Source organism: Procambarus clarkii, chromosome 50 (assembly GCF_040958095.1).
Source record: "Procambarus clarkii isolate CNS0578487 chromosome 50, FALCON_Pclarkii_2.0, whole genome shotgun sequence".
Lineage (NCBI taxonomy): Eukaryota > Metazoa > Arthropoda > Malacostraca > Decapoda > Cambaridae > Procambarus > Procambarus clarkii.
Genome location: NC_091199.1, coordinates 16,698,750 through 16,721,378, shown reverse-complemented (window position 1 = coordinate 16,721,378; position 22,629 = coordinate 16,698,750). Strand labels below are relative to the sequence as shown.

Genomic DNA, 22,629 nt, shown 5'->3' with positions numbered 1-22,629 from the left:
GCACCACCACCAGTACCTCTGGCCCTTGGTGCACCACCACCAGTACCTCTGGCCCTTGGTGCACCACCACCAGTACCTCTGGCCCTTGGTGCACCACCACCAGTACCTCTGACCACCTGGTGCACCACCACCAGTACCTCTGGCCCTTGGTGCACCAACACCAGTACCTCTGGCCACCTGGTGCACCAACACCACCAGTACCTCTGGCCACCTGGTGCACCACCACCAGTACCTCTGGCCCTTGGTGCACCACCACCAGTACCTCTGGCCACCTGGTGCACCAACACCAGTACCTCTGGCCACCTGGTGCACCACCACCAGTACCTCTGGCCACCTGGTGCACCACCACCAGTACCTCTGGCCACCTGGTGCACCACCACCAGTACCTCTGGCCACCTGGTGCACCACCACCAGTACCTCTGGCCACCTGGTGCACAACCACCAGTACCTCTGGCCACCTGGTGCACCACCACCAGTACCTCTGGCCACCTGGTGCACAACCACCAGTACCTCTGGCCACCTGGTGCACCACCACCAGTATCTCTGGCCACCTGGTGCAACAACACCAGTACCTCTGGCCCTTGGTGCACCACCACCAGTACCTCTGGCCACCTGGTGCACCACCACCAGTACCTCTGGCCACCTGGTGCACCACCACGAGTACCTCTGGCCACCTGGTGCACCAACATCAGTACCTCTGGCCACCTGGTGCACCACCACCAGTACCTCTGGCCACGTGGTGCACCACCACGAGTACCTCTGGCCACCTGGTGCACCAACACCAGTACCTCTGGCCACCTGGTGCACCACCACCAGTACCTCTGGCCCTTGGTGCACCACCACCAGTACCTCTGGCCCCCTGGTGCACCATCACCAGTACCTCTGGCCCCCTGGTGCACCACCACCAGTACCTCTGGTCACCTGGTGCACCAACACCAGTACCTCTGGCCACCTGGTGCACCACCACCAGTACCTCTGGCCAACTGGTGCACCAACACCAGTACCTCTGGACACCTGGTGCACCACCACCACCAGTACCTCTGGCCACCTGGTGCACCACCACCAGTAACTCTGGCCCCTGGTGCACCACCACCAGTACCTCTGGCCACCTGGTGCATCAACACCAGTACCTCTGGCCACCTGGTGCACCACCACGAGTACCTCTGGCCACCTGGTGCACCACCACCAGTACCTCTGGCCACCTGGTGCACCACCACCAGTACCTCTGGCCCCTGGTGCACCACCACCAGTACCTCTGGCCACCTGGTGCACCAACACCACCAGTACCTCTGGCCACCTGGTGCACCACCACCAGTACCTCTGGCCACCTGGTGCACCACCACCAGTACCTCTGGCCACCTGGTGCACCACCACCAGTACCTCTGGCCACCTGGTGCACCACCACCAGTACCTCTGGCCACCTGGTGCACGACCACCAGTACCTCTGGCCACCTGGTGCACCAACACCAGTACCTCTGGCCCTTGGTGCACCACCACCAGTACCTCTGGCCACCTGGTGCACCACCACCAGTACCTCTGGCCACCTGGTGCACCACCACCAGTACCTCTGGCCACGTGGTGCACCACCACGAGTACCTCTGGCCACCTGGTGCACCAACACCAGTACCTCTGGCCACCTGGTGCACCACCACCAGTACCTCTGGCCCTTGGTGCACCACCACCAGTACCTCTGGCCCCCTGGTGCACCATCACCAGTGCCTCTGGCCCCCTGGTGCACCAACACCAGTACCTCTGGCCCCCTGGTGCACCAACACCAGTACCTCTGGCCACCTCGTGCACCAACACCAGTACCTCTGGCCCCCTGGTGCACCAACACCAGTACCTCTGGCCCCCTGGTGCACCAACACCAGTACCTCTGGCCCCCTGGTGCACCAACACCAGTACCTCTGGCCACCTGGTGCACCACCACCAGTAACTCTGGCCACCTGGTGCACCACCACCAGTACCTCTGGCCACCTGGTGCACCACCACCAGTACCTCTGGCCACCTGGTGCACCACCACCAGTACCTCTGGCCACCTGGTGCACCAACACCAGTACCTCTGGCCACCTGGTGCACCAACACCAGTACCTCTGGCCACCTGGTGCACCAACACCAGTACCTCTGGCCACCTGGTGCACCAATACCAGTACCTCTGGCCACCTGGCGCACCACCACCAGTACCTCTGGCCACCTGGTGCACCACCACCAGTACCTCTGGCCACCTGGTGCACCAACACCAGTACCTCTGGACACCTGGTGCACCACCACCACCAGTACCTCTGGCCACCTGGTGCACCACCACCAGTAACTCTGGCCCCTGGTGCACCACCACTAGTACCTCTGGCCACCTGGTGCACCAACACCAGTACATCTGGCCACCTGGTGCACCACCACGAGTACCTCTGGCCACCTGGTGCACCACCACTAGTACCTCTGGCCACCTGGTGCACCACCACCAGTATCTCTGGCTACCTGGTGCACCACCACCAGTACCTCTGGCCCCTGGTGCACCAACACCAGTACCTCTGGACACCTGGTGCACCACCAACACCAGTACCTCTGGCCACCTAGTGCACCACCACCAGTACCTCTGGCCACCTGGTGAACCACCAACAACAGTACCTCTGGCCCCTGGTGCACCACCACCAGTACCTCTGGCCACCTGGTGCACCACCACCAGTACCTCTGGCCACCTGGTGCACCAACACCAGTACCTCTGGCCACCTGGTGCACCACCAGTACCTCTGGCCACCTGGTGCACCACCAGTACCTCTGGCCACCTGGTGCACCACCACCAGTACCTCTGGCCCCTGGTGCACCACCACCAGTACCTCTGGCCACCTGGTGCACCACCACCAGTACCTCTGGACACCTGGTGCACCACCACCAGTACCTCTGGACACCTGGTGCACCACCACCAGTACCTCTGGACACCTGGTGCACCACCACCAGTACCTTTAGCCACCTGGTGCACCACCACCAGTATCTATGGCCCTTGGTGCACCACCACCAGTACCTCTGGCCACCTGGTGCACCACCACCAGTACCTCTGGACACCTGGTGCACCACCACCAGTACCTCTGGACACCTGGTGCACCACCACCAGCACCTTTAGCCACCTGGTGCACCACCACCAGTATCTATGGCCCTTGGTGCACCACCACCAGTACCTCTGGCCACCTGGTGCACCACCACCAGTACCTCTGGACACCTGGTGCATCAACACCAGTACCTCTGGCCACCTGGTGCACCAACACCAGTACCTCTGGCCACCTGGTGCACCACCACCAGTAACTCTGGCCCCTGGTGCACCACCACCACCAGTACCTCTGGCCACCTGGTGCACCACCACCACCAGTACCTCTGGCCACCCGGTGCACCACCACGAGTACCTCTGGCCACCTGGTGCATCAACACCAGTACCTCTGGCCACCTAGTGCACCAACACCAGTACCTCTGGCCACCTGGTGCACCACCACCAGTACCTCTGGCCACCTGGTGCACCACCAACACCAGTACCTCTGGCCACCTGGTGCACCACCACCACCAGTACCTCTGGCCCCTGGTGCACCACCACCAGTACCTCTGGCCACCTGGTGCACCACCACCAGTAACTCTGGCCACCTGGTGCACCACCACCAGTACCTCTGGCCACCTGGTGCACCACCACCAGTACCTCTGGCCACCTGGTGCACCACCACCAGTAACTCTGGCCACCTGGTGCACCACCACCAGTACCTCTGGCCACCTGGTGCACCACCACCAGTAACTCTGGCCACCTGGTGCACCACCACCAGTACCTCTGGCCACCTGGTGCACCACCACCAGTAACTCTGGCCACCTGGTGCACCACCACCAGTAACTCTGGCCACCTGGTGCACCACCACCAGTACCTCTGGCCACCTGGTGCACCACCACCAGTACCTCTGGCCACCTGGTGCACCACCACCAGTAACTCTGGCCACCTGGTGCACCACCACCAGTACCTCTGGCCACCTGGTGCACCACCACCAGTAACTCTGGCCACCTGGTGCACCAACACCAGTACTTCTGGCCACCTGGTGCACCACCACCAGTACCTCTGGACACCTGGTGCACCACCACCAGTACCTCTGGCCACCTGGTGCACCACCACCAGTTCCTCTGGCCACCTGGTGCACCACCACGAGTACCTCTGGCCACCTGGTGCATCAACACCAGTACCTCTGGCCACCTGGTGCACCACCACCAGTACCTCTGGATACCTGGTGCACCACCACCACCAGTACCTCTGGACACCTGGTGCACCACCACCAGTACCTCTGCCCACCTGGTGCACCACCACCAGTAACTCTGGCCACCTGGTGCACCACCACCAGTACCTCTGAACACCTGGTGCACCACCACCAGTAACTCTGGCCACCTGGTGCACCACCACCAGTACCTCTGGCCACCTGGTGCACCACCACCAGTACCTCTGGTCACCTGGTGCACCACCACTAGTATCTATGGCCACCTGGTGCACCACCACCAGTACCTCTGGCCCTTGGTGCACCACCACCAGTACCTCTGGCCCCTGGTGCACCACCACCAGTACCTCTGGCCCCTAGTGCACCACCACCAGTACCTCTGGCCCCTGGTGCACCACCACCAGTACCTCTGGCCCCTAGTGCACACCACCAGTACCTCTGGCCACCTGGTGCACCAACACCAGTACCTCTGGCCCTTGGTGCACCACCACCAGTACCTCTGGCCACGTGGTGCACCATCACCAGTACCTCTGGCCACCTGGTGCATCAACACCAGTACCTCTGGCCACCTGGTGCACCACAACCAGTACCTCTGGCCACCTGGTGCACCACCACCAGTAACTCTGGCCACCTGGTGCACCAGCACCAGCATCTCTGGCCCCTGGTGCACCACCACCAGTACCTCTGGCCACCTGGTGCACCACCACCAGTACCTCTGGCCACCTGGTGCACCACCACCAGTACCTCTGGCCACCTGGTGCACCACCACCAGTACCTCTGGCCCCTGGTGCACCACCACCAGTACCTCTGGCCACCTGGTGCACCACCACCAGTACCTCTGGCCACCTGGTGCACCACAACCAGTACCTCTGGCCACCTGGTGCACCACCACCAGTACCTCTGGCCACCTGGTGCATCAACACCAGTACCTCTGGCCACCTGGTGCATCAACACCAGTACCTCTGGCCCCTGGTGCACCACCACCAGTACCTCTGGCCCCTGGTGCACCACCACCAGTACCTCTGGCCCCTGGTGCACCACCACCAGTACCTCTGGCCACCTGGTGCATCAACACCAGTACCTCTGGCCACCTGGTGCACCACCACCAGTACCTCTGGCCCCTGGTGCACCACCACCAGTACCTCTGGCCACCTGGTGCACCACCACCAGTACCTCTGGCCACCTGGTGCACCAACACCAGTACCTCTGGCCACCTGGTGCATCAACACCAGTACCTCTGGCCCCTGGTGCACCACCACCAGTACCTCTGGCCACCTGGTGCACCACCACCAGTACCTCTGGCCACCTGGTGCACCAACACCAGTACCTCTGGCCACCTGGTGCATCAACACCAGTACCGCTGGCCCCTGGTGCACCACCACCAGTACCTCTGGCCCCTGGTGCACCACCACCAGTACCTCTGGCCCCTGGTGCACCACCACCAGTACCTCTGGCCCCTGGTGCACCACCACCAGTACCTCTGGCCACCTGGTGCATCAACACCAGTACCTCTGGCCTCTGGTGCACCACCACCAGTACCTCTGGCCCCTGGTGCACCACCACCAGTACCTCTGGCCACCTGGTGCACCACCACCAGTACATCTGGCCCTTGGTGCACCACCACCAGTACCTCTGGCCCTTGGTGCACCACCACCAGTACCTCTGGCCACCTGGTGCACCACCACCAGTACATCTGGCCCTTGGTGCACCACCACCAGTACCTCTGGCCACCTGGTGCATCAACACCAGTACCTCTGGCCACCTGGTGCACCACACCAGTACCTCTGGCCCTTGGTGCACCACCACCAGTACCTCTGGCCACTTGGTGCACCATCACCAGTACATCTGGCCCTTGGTGCACGACCACCAGTACCTCTGGCCCCTGGTGCACACCACCAGTACCTCTGGCCACCTGGTGCACCAACACCAGCATCTCTGGCCCCTGGTGCACCACCACCAGTACCTCTGGCCACCTGGTGCACCACCACCAGTACGTCTGGCCACCTGGTGCACCAACACCAGTATCTCTGGCCCCTGGTGCACCAACACCAGTACCTCTGGCCACCTGGTGCACCAACACCAGTACCTCTGGCCACCTAATGCATCAACACCAGTACCTCTGGCCCCTGGTGCACCACCACCAGTATCTCTGGCCACCTGGTGCACCAACACCAGTACCTCTGGCCACCTGGTGCACCACCACCAGTACCTCTGGCCACCTGGTGCACCACCAGTACCTCCGGCCACCTGGTGCACCACCAGAACCTCTGGCCACCTGGTGCACCACCAGTACCTCTCGCCACCTGGTGCACCACCAGTACCTCTGGTCACCTGGTGCACCACCAGTACCTCTCGCCACCTGGTGCACCACCAGTACCTCTGGCCACCTGGTGCACCACCACCACCAGTACCTCTCGCCACCTGGTGCACCACCAGTACCTCTGGCCACCTGGTGCACCACCACCACCAGTACCTCTGGCCACCTGGTGCATCAATACCGGTTCCTCTGGCAACCTGGTGCACCATCAGTACCTCTGGTCACCTGGTGCACCACCAGTACCTCTCGCCACCTGGTGCAAAACCAGTACCTCTCGCCACCTGGTGCACCACCAGTACCTCTGGCCACCTGCTGCACCACCACCACCAGTACCTCTGGCCACCTGGTGCACCACCAGTACCTCTGGCCACCTGGTGCACCACCAGTACCTCTCGCCACCTGGTGCACCACCAGTACCTCTGGCCACCTGGTGCACCACCACCACCAGTACCTCTGGCCACCTGGTGCATCAATACCGGTACCTCTGGCCACCTGGTGCACCACCAGTACCTCTGGTCACCTGGTGCACCACCAGTACCTCTCGCCACCTGGTGCACCACCAGTACCTCTGGCCACCTGGTGCACCACCAGTACCTCTGGCCACCTGGTGCACCACCACCACCAGTACCTCTGGCCACCTGGTGCATCAATACCGGTACCTCTGGCCACCTGGTGCACCACCAGTACCTCTCGCCACCTGGTGCACCACCAGTACCTCTGGCCACCTGGTGCACCACCAGTACCTCTGGCCACCTGGTGCACCACCACCACCAGTACCTCTGGCCACCTGGTGCATCAATACCGGTACCTCTGGCCACCTGGTGCACCACCAGTACCTCTGGCCACCTGGTGCACCACCACCACCAGTACCTCTGGCCACCTGGTGCATCAATACCGGTACCTCTGGCCACCTGGTGCACCACCAGTACCTCTGGCCACCTGGTGCACCACCACCACCAGTACCTCTGGCCACCTGGTGCATCAATACCGGTACCTCTGGCCACCTGGTGCACCATCAGTACCTCTGACCACCTGGTGCACCACCAGTACCTCTGGCCCCTGGTGCACCACCACCAGTACCTCTGGCCCCTAGTGCACACCACCAGTACCTCTGGCCACCTGGTGCACCAACACCAGTACCTCTGGCCCTTGGTGCACCACCACCAGTACCTCTGGCCACGTGGTGCACCATCACCAGTACCTCTGGCCACCTGGTGCATCAACACCAGTACCTCTGGCCACCTGGTGCACCACCACCAGTACCTCTGGCCACCTGGTGCACCACCACCAGTACCTCCGGCCACCTGGTGCATCAACACCAGTACCTCTAGCCCCTGGTGCACCACCACCAGTACCTCTGGCCACCTGGTGCACCACAACCAGTACCTCTGGCCCATGGTGCACCACCACCAGTACCTCTGGCCACCTGGTGCATCAACACCAGTACCTCTGGCCACCTGGTTCACCACCACCAGTACCTCTGGCCCCTGGTGCACCACCACCAGTACCTCTGGCCACCTGGTGCACCACCACCAGTACCTCTGGCCACCTGGTGCACCAACACCAGTACCTCTGGCCACCTGGTGCATCAACACCAGTACCTCTGGCCCCTGGTGCACCACCACCAGTACCTCTGGCCACCTGGTGCACCACCACCAGTACCTCTGGCCACCTGGTGCACCAACACCAGTACCTCTGGCCACCTGGTGCATCAACACCAGTACCGCTGGCCCCTGGTGCACCACCACCAGTACCTCTGGCCCCTGGTGCACCACCACCAGTACCTCTGGCCCCTGGTGCACCACCACCAGTACCTCTGGCCCCTGGTTCACCACCACCAGTACCTCTGGCCACCTGGTGCATCAACACCAGTACCTCTGGCCCCTGGTGCACCACCACCAGTACCTCTGGCCCCTGGTGCACCACCACCAGTACCTCTGGCCACCTGGTGCACCACCACCAGTACATCTGGCGCTTGGTGCACCACCACCAGTACCTCTGGCCCTTGGTGCACCACCACCAGTACCTCTGGCCACCTGGTGCACCACCACCAGTACATCTTGCCCTTGGTGCACCACCACGAGTACCTCTGGCCACCTGGTGCATCAACACCAGTACCTCTGGCCACCTGGTGCACCACCACCAGTACCTCTGGCCCTTGGTGCACCACCACCAGTACCTCTGGCCACTTGGTGCACCACCACCAGTACATCTGGCCCCTGGTGCACCACCAAAAGTACCTCTGGCCACCTGGTGCACCACCACCAGTACGTCTGTCCACCTGGTGCACCAACACCAGCATCTCTGGCCCCTCTTGCACCAACACCAGTACCTCTGGCCACCTGGTGCACCAACACCAGTACCTCTGGCCACCTAATGCATCAACACCAGTACCTCTGGCCCCTGGTGCACCACCACCAGTACCTCTGGCCACCTGGTGCACCAACACCAGTACCTCTGGCCACCTGGTGCACCAACACCAGTACCTCTGGCCACCTGGTGCACCACCACCAGTACCTCTGGCCACCTGGTGCACCACCAGTACCTCTGGCCACCTGGTGCACCACCAGTACCTCTGGCCACCTGGTGCACCGCCAGTACCTCTCGCCACCTGGTGCACCACCAGTACCTCTGGTCACCTGGTGCACCACCAGTACCTCTCGCCACCTGGGGCACCACCAGTACCTCTGGCCACCTGGTGCACCACCACCACCAGTACCTCTGGCCACCTGGTGCATCAATACCGGTACCTCTGGCCACCTGGTGCACCACCAGTCCCTCTGGTCACCTGGTGCACCACCAGTACCTCTGGCCACCTGGTGCACCACCAGTACCTCTGGCCACCTGGTGCACCACCAGTACCTCTGGCCACCTGGTGCACCACCAGTACCTCTGGCCACCTGGTGCACCACCAGTACCTCTGGCCACCTGGTGCACCACCAGTACCTCTCGCCACCTGGTGCACCACCAGTACCTCTGGCCACCTGGTGCACCACCACCACCAGTACCTCTGGCCACCTGGTGCATCAATACCGGTACCTCTGGCCACCTGGTGCATCAATACCGGTACCTCTGGCCACCTGGTGCTCCACCAGTACCTCTGGTCACCTGGTGCACCACCAGTACCTCTCGCCACCTGGTGCACCACCAGTACCTCTGGCCACCTGGTGCACCACCAGTACCTCTGGCCACCTGGTGCACCACCACCACCAGTACCTCTGGCCACCTGGTGCACCACCACCAGTACCTCTGGCCACCTGGTGCACCACCACCAGTACATCTGGCCCTTGGTGCACCACCACCAGTACCTCTGGCCACCTGGTGCACCACCACCAGTACCTCTGGCCCTTGGTGCACCACCACCAGTACCTCTGGCCACTTGGTGCACCACCACCAGTACATCTGGCCCTTGGTGCACCACCACCAGTACATCTGGCCCTTGGTGCACCACCACCAGTACCTCTGGCCCCTGGTGCACACCACCAGTACCTCTGGCCACCTGGTGCACCAACACCAGCATCTCTGGCCCCTGGTGCACCACCACCAGTACCTCTGGCCACCTGGTGCACCACCACCAGTACCTCTGGCCACCTGGTGCATCAATACCGGTACCTCTGGCCACCTGGTGCACCACCACCAGTACCTCTGGCCACCTGGTGCACCACCACCAGTACCTCTGGCCACTTGGTGCACCACCAGTACCTCTGGCCACCTGGTGCACCACCAGTACCTCTGGCCACCTGGTGCACCACCAGTACCTCTGGCCACCTGGTGCACCACCAGTACCTCTCGCCACCTGGTGCATCAACACCAGTACCTCTGGCCACCTGGTGCATCAACACCAGTACCTCTGGCCACCTAGTGCACCACCACCACCAGTACCTCTGGCCACCTGGTGCATCAATACCGGTACCTCTGGCCACCTGGTGCATCAATACCGGTACCTCTGGCCACCTGGTGCTCCACCAGTACCTCTGGTCACCTGGTGCACCACCAGTACCTCTCGCCACCTGGTGCACCACCAGTACCTCTGGCCACCTGGTGCACCACCAGTACCTCTGGCCACCTGGTGCACCACCACCACCAGTACCTCTGGCCACCTGGTGCACCACCACCAGTACCTCTGGCCACCTGGTGCACCACCACCAGTACATCTGGCCCTTGGTGCACCACCACCAGGACCTCTGGCCACCTGGTGCACCACCACCAGTACCTCTGGCCCTTGGTGCACCACCACCAGTACCTCTGGCCACTTGGTGCACCACCACCAGTACATCTGGCCCTTGGTGCACCACCACCAGTACCTCTGGCCCCTGGTGCACACCACCAGTACCTCTGGCCACCTGGTGCACGAACACCAGCATCTCTGGCCCCTGGTGCACCACCACCAGTACCTCTGGCCACCTGGTGCACCACCACCAGTACCTCTGGCCACCTGGTGCATCAATACCGGTACCTCTGGCCACCTGGTGCACCACCACCAGTACCTCTGGCCACCTGGTGCACCACCACCAGTACCTCTGGCCACCTGGTGCACCACCAGTACCTCTGGCCACCTGGTGCACCACCAGTACCTCTGGCCACCTGGTGCACCACCAGTACCTCTGGCCACCTGGTGCACCACCAGTACCTCTCGCCACCTGGTGCATCAACACCAGTACCTCTGGCCACCTGGTGCATCAACACCAGTACCTCTGGCCACCTGGTGCACCACCAGTACCTCTGGCCACCTGGTGCACCACCAGTACCTCTGGCCACCTGGTGCATCAACACCAGTACCTCTGGCCACCTGGTGCATCAACACCAGTACCTCTGGCCACCTAGTGCACCACCACCACCGGTACCTCTGGCCACCTGGTGCATCAATACCGGTACCTCTGGCCACCTGATGCATCAACACCAGTACCTCTGGCCACCTGGTGCATCAACACCAGTACCTCTGGCCACCTGATGCATCAACACCAGTACCTCTGGCCACCTGGTGCACCACCACCACCAGTACCTCTGGCCACCTGATGCATCAACACCGGTACCTCTGGCCACCTGGTGCATCAACACCAGTACCTCTGGCCACCTGATGCATCAACACCAGTACCTCTGGCCACCTGGTGCATCAACACCAGTACCTCTGGCCACCTGATGCATCAACACCAGTACCTCTGGCCACCTGGTGCATCAACACCAGTACCTCTGGCCACCTGATGCATCAACACCAGTACCTCTGGCCACCTGGTGCATCAATACCGGTACCTCTGGCCACCTGGTGCATCAATACCGGTACCTCTGGCCACCTGATGCTACCTGGTATTTAATTATTTATAATTTATTAGTTATTTCTATATTAATGTATTTCTTACGGTAATTTATTTATTTTGATAGCGGACTGTATGATATTAAAGTGGACTCTATGTTTAATTTTGCCACAAGTAGTTTCCTACAGAAGTTGGGGGTTTAATAATTATATAGCTTACCAAATCAACATTTTTATTGGTAGCAATTTGATAAAAATGTTACCAAGTGTTAGACTACGTTGGTTAATTAACCAATTTAAACACAGCTTAGCTGTATAGTTGATTATAGCTTAGTCAACTAGATGTGAACACGAAAGATCACGCCAACCAGTACCCATCGTGTGTTAGGTTAGGGTCATCACATGTCACGTGTGATGACCCTAATTCATTACCATGTCACATGTGATGATCGCATTCTAATTCATGAATGATATTTACCTTGTCTGGTGGCTCGCCTCGTGTTCTCACCGGTCTACCCTAATCTACCTACATTACTGGCCGGGCATGACTAGATATAACGGGTACACAACACTTCCCTCATTGGCTAGCGAAGATGTGCTGTTGATGGGAGGCTTGTGTCCCACAACGCTGCGACTACAGGGAAATATTGGTGAAGCTTACAAGTCTCCGTGGTGTAGTGGTAAGACACTCGCCTGGCGTTCCGCGAGCGCCATGTCATGGGTTCGTATCCTGGCCGGGGTGGATTTACTGGGCGCAATTCCTTAACTGTAGCCTCTGTTTAACGCAACAGTAAAATGTGTACTTGGATGAAAAAACGATTCTTCGCGGCAGGGGATCGTATTCCAGGGACTTGCCCGAAACGCTACGCGTACTATTGGCTGTACAAGAATGTAACACCTCTTGTATATATCGAAAAAAAAAAAAAAAAAAAAAAAGTGTGCTCCCAAGCGTGACGTTGTTGTTCTTAATGGCGTCTTCCTCTCCGGTCTAGGGACCCTCCCCCAGAACGGTTCTAATTCTGCCCTGTTATTGACAATGGGAGGTAGACTTTAGTTTTATTGATAATTATATTACATTCAATCATAGAGAATACTTTTTTGTTAATTCTAACGCTTAGACTGGCGTTTTAACAATTATTTTATATATAATAGTGTATATTCTAGTTGCGTGTCAACGATATCCTCATTTTCTCAGGGAAAACGCCACAATTCTAATTTTATGTGATTGATTAAAGAACTACTTTTGTGTTAATTTGTTAGTGCAAAATCAGCAGCAATATTATCTACATATTGCATTAAAGGTTAGTAAATGATGTCTGTGTTTTCCGAGACGAGTTACTAGTGAGTGACCGACGACGTGTGTGTGTGTGAGTGACCGACGACGTGTGTGTGTGTGAGTGACCGACGACGTGTGTGTGTGTGAGTGACCGACGACGTGTGTGTGTGTGAGTGACCGACGACCGTATGTGTGTGTGAGTGACCGACGACGTGTGTGTGTGTGAGTGACCGACGACGTGTGTGTGTGTGAGTGACCGACGACGTGTGTGTGTGTGAGTGACCGACGACGTATGTGTGTGTGAGTGACCGACGACGTGTGTGTGTGTGAGTGACCGACGACGTGTGTGTGTGTGTGAAGATTATTATATTGCACATTTGAGATATAGGACTGTTTAACATCTGTTACAGGAAGTGTTGGGAGAGATTGATTAATACGGACGTCTTACTGACACGTAAGTAAGTTGATATAATTATATTAAAATACCATTATTTTTATTGTGTGATTATCCCATTGTGTTGTGTTGTGGTGTCAAGTGACACCTTGTTATGGTTTAGCTCATAAAGAGAGCCGATGATACGAAACTTATCTTTCTGGTGCTTCAGAACAGCGAGCGTCAGTGGTCGACTTCACCAACCCGTACTTTATGGAGTCAACAACTTTAGTTAGTCGAGCACCAGCCGAGAAGAATAGATCATTTGCTGTGTTTTATCCCTTCACCCTCAAGGTTAGTACTCTCTCTCTCTCTTCCCCTATAGTCCTCTTACCCCTCCCACTCTCTCTTTCTCCTGTTCTCTTACCCATCCTACTCTCTCTCTCTCTCTCTCTAGTCTTAGTTTAAAAGAGAGAGCGGTAGTGAGGCATCACTCTCATGGGGATTATGTGCCTTTCGTGGAAGCATCATGTGGATTACCTTCGAGCCTTATGCCTAAGTCACTTGAACATCATGAAATGGCTCTCTGGGGCGGCATAGGGGGCTTCGCGGGAGTCGCTCCTAGCTCTCTATAAGGCATTCATTCGCAGCAAGATCATGTATTATGAGTGATGTCTATGGCTCAGCAGCATCATTGGTCCTGGCTAGGCTGGATCCTATCCAAAATGGCGCCCTTCGCTCAGCACTAGGAGCTATGCCCTCCTCGCCATTTCTCTCTCTCCATGCCGAGTTGAGGTCAGGGTCCCTGCGCTTTGAACGTCTTATAGCCCTCTGTCGCTGGCTTCAACGGATAGTGCGTCTCCCTGCTAACCATCCACTTACTTGCCTGTAGCTCGAGACTAATTGGTGGAATGTGCCGGCTGGACACTCCAGACGCTGTCAGCTGCCTTTTGTCATCCAGGCCTTGGATGCATTCTCACTGTTTTCCCTTCCGGTCCCTGTACCCAGCTCTGGCCCGATCATCTCTCCGGTGCCTCCGTGGGCAGAGGAGCTCAACCGGATGCCTGTCGACTTTTCCAAGCCTCCTCGTCGGAAGAGAGTTTAGAGGGTCTGACCTTTTCAATTTTTGCAGATCAGGGCACCTCCTTATACCCTGGGATACTTGCAGGTTTACACGGATGGGTCCCGCAAAGATCAGCCACCATCCACCTCTGCGGCTGAATGCTTTCCTTTTTTCAGACATGGAAACTCTCCCTCTGCTCATTCGTGCCTGGCGGGGAAACTGTTTTCAATCTTACTAGCTTTACGACTCCTTCAACAAATTTCAGACCTCTAAGCAGTGGTTTTCTATGTGAACTCTATTTCAGTCCTACAGCTGATATAAACTCGGTGTCTGCAAGTCCATCGTCATACTGTGTCACAGATCAATGGAGAACTGCTGCCATACTCTGGAACTCTGTGTTGGTCGATCTATCTCCGATGGGTTCCGTCACATGTCGGTAGTAATGGCAATGAGGTGACCGACGCAGCAGCAGGGATGGCGCATGGTCTCCAGGACTCTACATCTGTGCCTCTGGAGCTTACCGAAATTCTCTTACAACTTCGGGTGGCTTGCCTCGCGATTTGGGAGGCAGTGATGGCGCAGGCACTTAGGCCCTCCTCTCTGGCAGGTCTCCAGGAGGACTTCTCCCCATGTCCACGGACTTGTCAGTATTCACAATTCCTCAATACTGGCATCACTCATCTCCGGATTGGGCACACCTGCCTAGCTGCACATCTCCATCGTCTATGTTTGGTTGATTTTCCATACTGCCAGTGGTGTCCGACCTAGGAGGATACAGTGGAACAACCTTTTCTTCACTGCCCATGATTTTATAGCACTCGCGTCAGACTACAAAGTGCCGTTCGTAGACTGAATATTCCCTACCTCATGGTTCCCATTCTCCTTGATGGGGCAGGTGCAAGAGCTGAAGATGATTATATCATCCTTCCCCATACCTTCCGCTTCATCCGTCATGCCCGTGGCCTGAGAAGCCTGTAGTCTGTGGCCTGAGAAGCCTGTAGTCTGTGGCCTGAGAAGCCTGTAGTCTTTTGCCTGAAGAGACTGTTGGGATCCAATCCCTCTTTGCTATTTCCCGATATCGGGCAGCTGATCCCTCGAACGTCGTGGCCCCTAATCACCAACAACAGCAACACTACTGCCTCCACTAGACGTTTGCTCCTCGCATCAGCAGGTGCAGGTTGTGGTGTTTTGTGTAAATATTCGTCAGCTCACATTTACCTTTTATTAACGTCATTTTGTTCATGTGTTTATTTTGTACTTTCTTGTGTGATTTCTTGCCGAATGTTTCAGGTACCTATGTTTTAGGTACCTATCAGGTACCTCTGTTTCAGGTATTTTTCATGATTCATAATTTAATTCGTGCTAATAAAGCTGAATTACTAACTTTAACCCGAGAGTATCGCCTCTCTCCACCACTTGGTGCTACCAAACATTAACAACAAAACATGATATTAGACTATTTAGCTGACAATGGTCTTATAATTCGGAACACCAGGAACAACATCAAGTTGTTGACAAATCTGCTCCAGCTCTCAAGAAACTGAAAGTCGAGTTAGCTCGCTTAGAAGCCGAGGCTGATGAATGAAAACGGGAAATAAGAGGACAAGACGCTTCATTAGCCCGTGGACGTGAACAAGAGCAACTCAGCCTCCGAGAACACAAAGCTGAATTAGAATGTGCACACGAACAAGAAAGAATCCATCACCAAGAACAAGAAGGAGCTGACCTGCAACGTCAACGATAACAAGAAGGAGCTGAACTGCAACGTCAACGATAACAAGAAGGAGCTGACCTGCAACGTCGACGATAACAAGAAGCTGAACTGCAACGTCGACGATAACAAGAAGGAGCTGACCTGCAACGTCGACGATAACAAGAAGCTGACCTGCAACGTCGACGATAACAAGAAGCTGACCTGCAACGTCAACGATAACAAGAAGCTGACCTGCAACGTCAACGATAACAAGAAGCTGACCTGCAACGTCAACGATAACAAGAAGCTGACCTGCAACGTCAACGATAACAAGAAGCTGACCTGCAACGTCGACGAGAAGTAAAAGGACTCCAGAGCCTAGCCCAGAAACTTCAACTCAAAGAGACAACAATAAGAAAGTGAAATTGCTGCCATCGTACTACGCTTAGAACGAGAGAAAGCTAACGCCGCACTCAATTACTGACATCAGGAGTTGGGACTTGAAACTACCCACATCCAGAAGCACCAGCAACCAGAAGCCAACTTACCATGCAGTACTTTTTGACCTCTTCACATTGTATCAAAATGATGCCACCTTTTGTGGAGGCAGAGGTGGATTCATTTTTTACTTCGTATGAAGCCCTTACCACCCCCGCTACACTGGCCAAGGAACCAATGGTCAATACTTCTCAGAGCTCATCTTATAGAAGAGCCGCCTTGACACTCAGTACTCTTGCAGGCGATGAGTCACAATAACGTGGCTGAAGTATGTTGACCAGACCACACACTAGAAATTGAAGGGACGACGACGTTTCGGTCCGTCCTGGACCATTCACAATCGACTTGAGAATGGTCCAGGACGGACCGAAACGTCGTCGTCCCTTCAATTTCTAGTGTGTGGTCTGGTCAACTCAGTACTCTTGCCACCGAGACTGACAATGATGTATTAAAACCAGATACTGACTTGATGCTTATCTACTGTCCCCAGAAAATTATCGATGACGTTTTCGGGACTTTGTCAAAACTAATGCACAAACCTATGTTGAGTATGTGCAATCTAAGACCAGGTATTTTATGAAGTGGTTAGAATCAGCCCAGATCACCTCCTTTGGTGATTTGATCAATCTTGTACTAATGGAAGAAGTTATGTAGCGTATTCCTAACCCAGAGCGCCTATATCTTGCAGATAAGGGAGAAACGAACCACACTAAATGTGCCAAGTCAGCTGATACTTACAGTCTAATCCATAAATCTTTTGATTCAAATTCCAGTAAACCATTTTGTTCCAGTCATGCTTCATCTAAAGTAAGTCATAAAGGCGTTAACTATGCACCTTACTGCAGTATTGTAAAACTTATGAACACCTGATTGCTCATCGTCCTAACCCTAATCGTAGAACTAGTAGCACTGCTTCACCTAAGCCTACTAAGCCTGTGTTACATGTAAATGTTCCTGTTACTGATCTTGCTTTATTTGATACACATGTGTATCCAGGAACTGTCTCTGAAAACGGTAGAGATTCTGATGGAAAGGTCAAAGTGAGCACCTTGAGGGACACAGCTTCGCTACAGAGCATTGTACTAAAAGTCACTGCACCTCAAGTCACCCACACTGGAGAAACCGTCCTGATCACTGACCTCACTGCAACTACACCGTACTCGCTCGCCACAGTCTTTCTGGAGTGTCCATTCATTCGTGGAGAAGTCCAAGTCGCCATTCGGAAGAAAACTTTTCCCATGCCAGGAATTCAACTTCTCCTGGGCAACGACTTGGTCAATCAGCAAGACTCCACGACCTTGATCATCTATGACAAACCCCAGGTATGTGACTCGGCCACGGAAGAAGACCCTGCCATGACCTATATAACAGAGGAAGAGGTAACCGTGACAGAAGAATCAGCAGTCATCTCCCAGCCTGTTCTAGTGACCACCCGTGCTCAAGCCGCTCAACCACAAGTAGCAGCAGCTGTCCCTCAAGATGTGCGAGGCCTCCCACCGAATCTCAACCGGTTGGAGGTCTGTAATTCACAACAATCTGATATATTCTTTAACTCCCTTGTTTTTCCAGCTCGGATTAAGACTGATGCCATCCCCGGATTTTATGTTCATGATAACTAACTATTGTACCGTAAACTCAGACCCAGTAAACTCAACGCAGAGGATGACTGGGCTAATGCAAATCAGTTGGTAGTTCCAACATCTTTAAGACCAGACATCTTAATGTTAACTCATGACACGATGTCTCAGTACGGCATCAATAAGACTTACAATGCTCTTCGCCAGGACTATTTTTGTCCAGGCATGGCACGAGATGTAAAGGCCTTTATTAATACTTGTTATTCACGTCATATGGCAGGCAAACCTAATGTTCCCATTCCTAAGGCACCACTTATCCCTATTCCTGTGCCTTCAGAACCTTTCTCCAAGCTCGTCATCGACTGTGTGGGACCCTTACCACGAACCAGATCCGAACACCATCACTGTAATGTGTCCTACAACCAGGTTCCCAATAGCAGTTCCCGTTAAGAATATTACGGCTGCTACAGTTTTCAAGCATCTGTTGAAGATCTTCACTCAGTATGGTTTCCCGAAGGAGATACAAAGTGACTGTGGAACTTATTTCACCGGCGAGTTATTTAAGAAAACCCTTCAGGAATTTAACATTAAACAAGTTTTGTCTAGTCTATATCATCCTGCTTCACAGGGATCTCAAGAACGTAGTCATCAAACCATCAAGTTACTATTAAGGAAATTTTGTAATAATACTGAGAAAGAATGGGATTAGCAACTAGATCTCCTTACGTGCATTTTCAGAAGTCTTCCTAAGGAATCTCTTGGAGTATCTCCTTATGAGAAGCTCTACGGTCGTAAGTGTGTGATTCCCTTGAAGCCTTTAATGATTCATTAACGTAAAACACTTTCAGTGATTCCCTTAATGTACCTCAATTTCTTAGAAACTTGAGACGTAAGCTTGAACAAGTCCATAAGTTTGCTAGTGCTAATTAATTGACCTCCCAACATAAGATGAAAACACATTTTGACAAGAACATTAAGGTAAGAAAGTTTAATGTAGGAGATTTCGTCCTGGCATATTTTCCTATCTCAAGCTCTACATTTTCAAAGTAAATTTTCAGGATTTTATCGCATCAAAGAATGCAAGAACAACAACTACATTCCTGAGACCCCTGACCAGCGTCGTAAGACACAACTCTACCACGTCAACCTACTCAAAAGTTACCAAGGTAATCCACCACCTGTATTGTTGCCAATATTTGCTTTTACGGATAGATATTCCAACAGCGATACATTCCCTGCTACATCTCCGCCTGAGTGCGATAATACTAATTCAATGACCTCTAATTTTGAAATCTTAAAGGATCTTCCCTAGTGCCCACATCACTGATAATTGTGTTCTTATGATCAAATTAATCTCTACCCATAAAGAACTGTTTCAAGACACTCCTCAGGAATGTACTTTATTGCAACACGACATCCAGCTGCTCCCTGATACAATGCCCATCCGTCACCCTTACTACCGCATCAGTCTACAGAAGAGAGAAGCCATGTTTGCCGAAGTAAAGTACCTCCTCAACAATGGATTAGCTACACCTTGTGAATCTCCTTGAGCTCCACTATGCATACTGGTTCCCAAACCACATGGCAAGATAAGACTGTGCACAGATTACTGAAATGTAAATTCTGTCACTGTTAAGGATTCTTACCCCTTACCTCACATCGATGACATCTTAAGTGCCATTGGTAACGCTAAATCTTTGTCTCAAATAGACCTCTTAAAGGGCTATCACCAAATAAGTCTTACTGAGCGTGCTAAGAACATCTCTGTTTTTACCTCTCTTTTTGGCCTATTTAGATGCGAACGCTTACCTTTAGGACCCTGCAATGCCCCAGTCACCTTCCAAAAAGCTGTCAACCTCATCATGCAAGACTTTGACGACACCCATGCCTACCTGGATGATATCGTTGTAGCGACCAACGCCTGGGAAGAACGTCTACACCAGCTACAACGACTATTAAACAAGCATCTCCAGGCCGGTCTCACCATTAATTTGGGCAAGTCCACCTTGCCACTAGGAGGCCTGGTCGACGACCGGGCCGCGGGGACACTAAGCCCCGGAAGCACCTCAAGGTAACCTCAAGGTAACCTCAAGGTAAGGTAACCTTTGCCAAAGGTAAAGTGCGTTATCTTGGTCATGTCATAAGCCGTGGAAGTACTGCACCTCTACATATTCACCTTCAAGCCATCCAAAAATATCCACTGCCTACTTCACGTAAACAACTTATGAGATTATAGGATTGGGCTCTTATTACCGTCGATTTTGCAAGAATTTTAGAACAGTTGCCACACCTGTAATCAACCTCACCAGCACTGAAAGAAAATATATTTGGACCTCCTCCGAATCCATTGCCTTCGAACAATTGAAAACTTTGTTATATAATAATCCTATTCTCGTCTTACCAGATGTGAAGCAATCCTTCATCCTTAATGTTGATGCCAGCAGCACCGGCATTAGAAGGGGGGGGGGGGGGGTGTCCTGATGCAGCAGCGAGGGGGAGTAGTCCTATTAGTCAGCTGCTACAGCTACAAGCTGAAGCCTCATCAACAAAATTACCGCACCATAGAGAAGGAGCTGCTCGCCATCGTACTGTGCTTGCAACAATATGAACCTCACCTCCAAGCACACAAACCCATCACTATTCTCACCACAATCCTCGTTTTCCACAACCAGCCCAATTCTTCAACCAGTGTCTACTCCATTGGGCCTTGTTCCTACAGAATTATAACCTCAAGATATTCTACATCAAAGGCTCAGACAACATAGTTACAGATGCACTATCCTGTGTCCATGAAGTTCAACCTCCCACTTCCAACATACTTCCAGAATCAACATCTCAAGATATAGGAAGAGGTTTCGGGGAGGAGCTGTCATGTAATTCCCCCGCATAACAGTGGAGACTGCCTCTTCCTTTTACCTTTAATGCCATCACTCTACAATCCATCTCTATGGCAGCACACCCAGACAGTCGTGCCAGACGTGTGCCTGGGTATACTCCACTGTCACCCTCCACAAGCCTCGTCACCCCCTGCCAGGTGCCCTCACCCGTGAATAAGTTAGCGGTGACTATACTACCAGTGATCCTGCTGGTCTCTCTCGTTATTGACATCAGTGACACAGGACGTGACGTCACCACCAGGAGTACATGTACTCCGGATTTCGCCCACAGAAGGCACACTCTTCAGGGTGCTCCGGAGCTCTACACTACTGCCTCCACTAGTCGGAGCTCTACACTACTGCCTCCACTAGTCGGAGCTCTACACTACTGCCTCCACTAGTCGGAGCTCTACACTACTGCCTCCACTAGTCGTCTGCTCTACACTACTGCCTCCACTAGTCGTCTGCTCTACACTACTGCCTCCACTAGTCGGAGCTCTACACTACTGCCTCCACTAGTCGTCTGCTCTACACTACTGCCTCCACTAGTCGGAGCTCTACACTACTGCCTCCACTAGTCGGAGCTCTACACTACTGCCTCCACTAGTCGTCTGCTCTACACTACTGCCTCCACTAGTCGGAGCTCTACACTACTGCCTCCACTAGTCGTCTGCTCTACACTACTGCCTCCACTAGTCGGAGCTCTACACTACTGCCTCCACTAGTCGGAGCTCTACACTACTGCCTCCACTAGTCGTCTGCTCCCCGCGTCGGCAGGTGCAGGTTGTGGTGTTTTGTGAAAATATTTTTCAGCTCAAGTTTACCTTTTATTAACGTCATTTTGTTCATGTGTTTATTCTGTACTTTCTTGTGTGATTGCGAAGTGTTTTCAGGCAACTGTTTTTCATGTGTATTAATATTTAAGATTATACTAAAAAATTGAATTGTTCATCTGTTTCTTGTTTAATGCTGGAACTTTCATACCACAAGGGCCGAAGTAGCACTTTATTCAACGAGAGTGAGAGCCACAGTACAGCTGCCCAGAATATCTGCGACACTGTTGCATGTTACAACATGTATAGCCAGGTATATACACATGTAGAGCCAGGTGTATACACATGTATAGCCAGGTATATACACATGTATTGCCAGGGATATAAACACGCAGAGCCAGGTATATACACATGTATTGCCAGGGATATACACATGTATAGCCAGGTATATACACATGTATTGCCAGGGATATAAACACGCAGAGCCAGGTATATACACATGTATAGCCAGGTATACACACATGTATAGCCAGGTATATACACATGTATAGCCAGGTATATACACATGTAGAGCCAGGTATATACACATGTATAGCCAGGTATACACACATGTATTGCCAGGTATATACACATGTATAGCCAGGTATATACACATGTATTGCCAGGTATATACACACGCAGAGCCAGGTATATACACATG

The 22,629-nt window shown here is 54.1% G+C and overlaps 1 protein-coding gene across 1 annotated transcript in view; it reads left to right on the top strand.

Moving 5' to 3' along the window:
- The window catches only part of LOC138351621 (glutamate receptor ionotropic, delta-2-like), a 149,623-nt gene that overhangs the window by 82,513 nt on the left and 44,481 nt on the right, over positions 1 to 22,629 (top strand). The window contains exon 7 of the mRNA XM_069303615.1: positions 13,682 to 13,803. Coding sequence (XP_069159716.1) covers positions 13,682 to 13,803 — 122 coding nt within the window. The remainder of the gene's footprint in view (positions 1 to 13,681; positions 13,804 to 22,629) is intronic.